Consider the following 6,000-nt stretch of genomic DNA (forward strand, 5'->3'; position numbering starts at 1 on the left):
GTCTGTCTCCTCCCAGACTGCTTCCCAGTATGGTTCATTTGAGGGGGTAGAAGCAGAATATGAATATAATTTTTGATGCCCTTCCATGTCCCAGGCAGGAGTGGAATTTTAGAAGCATCTTGTGTGTGCACTAAGCTCAGTGTGCAAGAGCCTTCTCAGGGTAATACGTTCTGCTGCATGTTGTAGCTCTGAAGGGTCTGCTTCTACTATCTCTCCATTCCTCCTGTGTTACCTGGCAATCTAGATCTCATCCCCAGAATCCTTTCAGACTTTCTGTATTATCTTTTCATTTGGAGATGAAAATGGTGCAAAGGATGTAGATATGGGTGTCTGGCAGGAAGTGGCAGTACATTTTCAGGGTGTTGGCCTACACTGGAGATTTTGGAAATTGGCTGGATCCTGGAGGAAATGTAGGTAATAGTATCGATTGTGCTGGATGTGGTGAAATTGCTCTGCCAGCTGTTGGATGGGAATAACCTGCCCCTTGTTAAGAAATTGGCCAAGCCTGGTGATACCTTTCTTATGTTGAGGGTCAAGTGTGGTGTAGATCTACCAAGGAGTCCCCATTGTGCCAGATTGGAGGGTGGATCAATTTTCACTTAATGGTTTTCAGATAGATAGTTGGCCTCTTTCCATGCTGATAGTGTTGTTGTTACATCTCCAGGGCTTGAGAACATAATCTAGGCTTCTGTGCAGTACTGAGAATGGTCCTGCATTGACAGAGATGCTGTCTTTTGGATGGGATATTAAACTGAAGCCCATTCAGCCAGTTCAGATGGACATTAAGAAAATCCATGACACTATTCAAAGATGAAAAGTGAAGTTCTCCCAGTGTCTTGGCCAACATTTATTTCTCAACTAACATTACCAAACCAGATTAACTGGTCATTGATATTTATGAGATCTTGCTTTGTACAAATTAGCTACCATGTTTACCTACATAACAACAGTGACCATACTTCAAAAGCAATTAATTGGTTGTGAAGCACTCTGGGATATCCTGAAGACATGAAAAGCATTATATAAGTGCAGGTTCTGTCTTTCTTTAAGGGATTTTTTGTACTGCTGTTGGGCTTCTCTGGGGAGATATGTGTTGTCGACCTTTTTCAGATGCTTACTGTCAGGGTCCCTAGTCAGCAATTCTAAAAGCACAGCTTTCAAGCCAAGCTGCATACATATTTCTGTTTTTAAATGCTGCAAAACCCAGATGAAAGCGTCTTCTAACGTAATTGCTCTGTTGTGAAACCACCAATGCAAGCTGTTTACTAACATGTGACATTCTTAACACTGTTGCAATTATCACTTTGCTTATAATTAGCATCTTTCCATCTGAAGGTACTCACTTGTGCTGGGGTATGGGTGCAACGGCATAATCTGCCCTCCAACACCTTGCCCAAGTGACCATGCTTCATGTGTGACCTTGGACAGTGAGTGTTGGTAGGCTATTAGAAAGTAGGGAGCATCGAGTCCAGTTCATTCTTCACCAAATATCCACACAGATACACTTCCCCACAGCGCTCAATGGATAATGGATCAGGAGTAGGAACCATAGCTCAGTTAGATGTTGACTTTAATGTATATATTTTTTCAAATGAAAATACTAACTCAAAGAGCACGGTACAGGTTTATGCTAAGTTAAAAGTGACTAAATATGTTCATTCACACTATACTCATCCACAACATCTGCCTGCACACAGCTCCACAATAGCCATTGCATAAGTCGTTTATTTTACACAAATGATTTGTAATTGTACTGACCTCTGGAATAATATATAACTCAAAGTTCATTTGCACCTATGAAAGAACATATGACAATCTAGCGGGATGTACCACCAAATAAATAAAAAACAAAAAACTGCGGATGCTGGAAATCTGAAACAGAAGCAGAAAATGCTGGAAAGACTCAGCAGGTCAGTGAGATCTGGGAAGAGAACAGTTTTGATGAAGGGTCTGCACCTGAAAGGTGATGTTGTGTGCTCACCCCACACATACTGACCGGCTGAGTGCCGACATCTTCGGCTTCTGTAACTGGTGTACGGTTCTTTTCATTTCACAAGCTTTTTAAAGCAAGTTCCAAGTCCAGCAACCTACTTTTAAACGGCGACAGTTAATTACAAATGACCTGTTTTATTTATTAAATCAAGTAAAGATTAATTTCTTGAACCTGCACCGTCAAAATGAGTGCAGGGACAGGCGAGGGCAAAAGTCAATCCAGGACATCATAAAGAATATAAATCGAACAATATCATATGTATCCAGGATTTAAAACTTTTGGCATTTTAGTAGTGGATGTTTCTTGTCGCAAACTAAAACTTGATTGGCCCAAAGTCACTAAAAACATATTTTAAACGTATAATCTGGCATTTCTGTTCATTTATTTCGGGGATTTAACTGAAGCTCTATGTGTTTCACTGATCACAACACTCCCGAGTGATGAGCGACATCCTCCTCCTGTATATTGCGAGCGTGTTGGTGTCGAACGGCTTCGGGACTTTTAATATTTTTGACCAGGATTCTCTTCAGGCCGAGTAACATTAAATTCTCACATCACAAACCGTTAGCGGACTTTGCCTACAACTTTATCACTCGTGAGGAAGATGGGAACCATACATTAGCATAATCCATAAACCTGACAGGAACTGAAGACTGTTCTCTTTAAACATTATTCGGGGTTACTATTAAAGACAGCCGATTTCCAACTCTTAAATCATCGCTTAAGGAGATGTGAAAAGCTGAAGCGGGGGGGGGGGGGGGGGGAGTTTCTAAACAAAAGTTACTTTTTTGATAAAAACACGTGCAGCCGCTGCTGGTGTAAATCGCGGAGTTACAGAAGGGAAGGGGGCAGGAGTGGGCAAGTGGGGCTCCAGTGGGGCGAGAATTGTCGACATGGGTTGACTTACCGCCACTGGGCTGAGGAGGTGACTGTCGCCGATCATCAGAGCCCCAGCCCGAAGTGGAGAGCGAGTCCGGACCGGGGCTGCGAGTCCTCCAGCCGGGCTGCGAACCCTCCTCCCAGCTTGAGCTTTCAGCGCTAAAATTCACTGGCGAGTCGGTCGAGTCTGTAAAACCAGACCGGTCCGTATAAGGGGCGTACGATCCGCCGGACAGAGGTTTGAAGGACAGCAGCAGCAGCAGCAGCAGCATCAGGCTGCTGATGGGGTGAATCAAAGCGCACGTTGCCATGATGATGCCTGATCGCTTCGGGGGTCTGGATTCCGACTGCCAAACAAACACACACACACACACGAATGAAATGCCTTGCAGACAAATCTGTGTGTGGGGAAACAGTCGATCTTGAGCTTATTTGTATTTACAGAGCCGGTCCCGCACTCTCCGGCTAGTTCAGCAGCTCCACTGTAGATGTAATCCAGGGTGAAAATCCATCTTGAACTAAAACTCATCCGGCTACATCTGAATGACTGTAATAGAGAGAGACAGGCTGGCGGATTTGACTGACTGACTCCTCCTAGGGGTTGACATCAGCAAACCCCAGTCGGTGCTGATTTCCAGTTGAAGCCACGCTAATCCTAAGATCTCAAAATGCACTTAAGAAACATATAAACATAGAAGATAGGAGCAGGAGTAGGCCATTCGGCCCCTCGAGCCTGCTCCGCCATTCAATGAGATCATGGCTGATCATCCAAACTCAGTACCCTGTCCCTGCCTTCCCCCCATATCCCTTGATCCCTTTAGCCTTAAGAAACCACAAGGCGCTAACAGCATACCTTAAAAAGGGCGAAAGTGTAATTTTCTTTCCTGCAGCGAGTGGTACACTTTATTCCCAAGAGACATCTTCCTGAGAACTAATGTGAGTTTTCTCTCCTGAGAATTAAACAAAGTTGTCCTTCGGGGCAAGAAACTCAGGAGCTTCCCACAAGATATGAAATCGGTATCATTTCCACATGTGTTCACGTTGGTTCACCTGGCTCCTCTGAACTTCAGGAATATGGAATCAAATTAGACCTAGCTCAAATAGTTTTTCAATATTTAAGTTTAAAATGTTAAAAATACGAACGTACCAGTGAGTACCAGACCACTGGGGTCATCTGATATCCAGCATGTTGGTTTAAAAACGGTGTATTTGTGCCAACCTTGTACAATACAAGTTTCCAGCATCTGCAGTATTTTGCTTTTGTTTTATTGCATATTATAATACGATAGAATTTTATATTGAGTTTGAAAGTGATTTAGTTAAATCCGAAACTAGGGTCTAAAATCTAAAAAAAAGCAAACTACGTAGGTATGAGGGGCGAGTTGGCTAAGGTAGATTGGGAAACTACATTAAAAGGTAAGACAGTAGACAAGCAATGGAGAGCATTTAAAGAATTAATACATAATTTACAACAAATATACATTCCTTTAAGGCACAAAAACCCCACAGGAAAAGTGGTCCAACCGTGGCTAACAAGAGAAGTTAAAGATAGTATTAGATCAAAGGAAGAGGCTTATAATGTTGCTAAAAAGAGTAGTAAGCCTGAAGATTGGGAGGATTTTAGAATTCAGCAAAGGAGGACCAAGAAATTGATAAAGAAAGGGAAAATGGAATATGAGAGTAAACTTATGAGAGACATAAAAACAGACTGTAAAAGCTTCTATAGATATGTAAAAAGGAAAAGATTAGCAAAAGTAAATGTGGGTCCCTTGCAGGCTGAGACAGGAGAAATTATAATGGGGAATAAGGAAATGGCTTAGAAATTAAACAAATACTTTAGCCGTGATTTTATCAATGGAGGTGGATTGGGTGCGGGTCTGATGTTCAGCGGGTTATGCTCCCGCCTCCGCTTTTAGCCACCCATAAACTGCCATTTTAACTTAAGTGGCCTACTTAATGAGTCCATGCGTGCTACCCGACCCAATTAGTGGGTTGGGGTCTGCTGCTCACCTTTGCTGACATCTGTCAGCCAGCTGTATTTAAGGGGCCCATGCAGCATTGTTTCAAATTCATTCTTTCCTGCTGCTTCTCCTTTTGAAGTTGTTGCCATGACTGCTGCAAGAGCCAAGGCCTCTCCCTGCTTTGATGATGACTCCCTCCTCTTGTGAAGGGAGTGAGAGGTCATCAGGAGGTACTCTTCCCCTCATCCGGACGGAGGAAGCCTCCTCAGCAAAGCAAAGCAGCCTGGCTGCAAATTGCTGGGGAGGTGAGCTGCAGATCGTTGTGTGCTCGCTCTTGGGTGCAGTACAGGAAAAGGTTCAATGACCTGGTACACTCAGCAAAACTGAGTATAACATCACACATACCTTCAATCTGCTTCCCATCTCCTCTCATCACCCTCAATCTGCATTGCTAACCTACTCCTGCACATCCAACTTGACCCTAACATCCCTTGCAGCCTTAACCATCCCTCTCTCTCTATGTACAGAATCACTTCACTATTCTACTGTGCACCCCTCACACTCGCTATCACTGTTATGCAATGCCAACAACTAACAATGCACAGGGAGGGACCTTGGTATTGACACCTCACTCCATCTTTGGCTCCTTCTAAGCATCTATACTGTGGATTCTCTACACTCACTCCAACATTCTCACTCCAACTCTACTTGTGTCCCTCATTGCAGGAAAAGAGAGCTCACAACAAGAGGGAGAGGGCCAGGACAGGAGGAGGGCCACCTTCCATTGCCCAGCTGACTACTGCTGAGGAGGCTGCTCTGGAGATCATGGGAGGTGCTGAGGATCTGGAAGTGGGGGACGGTCAGATGGGCACAGTAGAGCAAGCTGGTGACAGAATAGATTTGCAGCTCTCTCAGTTACATTGCATGAGTGACTGATATGGCATCTGATGTTCATACAGATTGAGTGCTGATCATCTGTACAATTCAATGTGCATGCTACGTTAATATCACATGTTTAACTCATGCCTTTTCTCCCCCACAGGACCATCGAGAGCCCCCCTCCCCACTGTCCAGGAGGAAGAGCCAGAAGACACCTCAGAGGAAGCTGCAACCTCTGAGGGCGCAGCGTCAGCAGAATTAAGCGCACACAGGACCTTCGCAAGATGG

General features: G+C 44.1%; 1 protein-coding gene across 3 annotated transcripts in view; it reads right to left on the reverse strand.

The window, feature by feature from the left end:
• The window catches only part of heg1 (heart development protein with EGF-like domains 1), a 140,391-nt gene extending 136,971 nt beyond the window's left edge, over positions 1-3,420 (reverse strand). For 2 of the 3 annotated variants that reach the window (XM_085986502.1, XM_085986501.1), the window contains exon 1: positions 2,901-3,416. In XM_085986502.1, coding sequence (XP_085842628.1) covers positions 2,901-3,183 — 283 coding nt within the window. In that variant the 5' untranslated portion in view covers positions 3,184-3,416. Of the gene's footprint in view, positions 1-2,900 lie in introns of all 3 variants that reach the window. The other variant, XM_085986503.1, reaches the window with a different exon arrangement.
• Between the last annotated feature and the right edge of the window lie 2,580 nt (positions 3,421-6,000).

The sequence above is a fragment of the Somniosus microcephalus genome, chromosome 4, assembly GCF_052327205.1.
Source record: "Somniosus microcephalus isolate GS21.2 chromosome 4, FLI_Smic_1.0, whole genome shotgun sequence".
Lineage (NCBI taxonomy): Eukaryota > Metazoa > Chordata > Chondrichthyes > Squaliformes > Somniosidae > Somniosus > Somniosus microcephalus.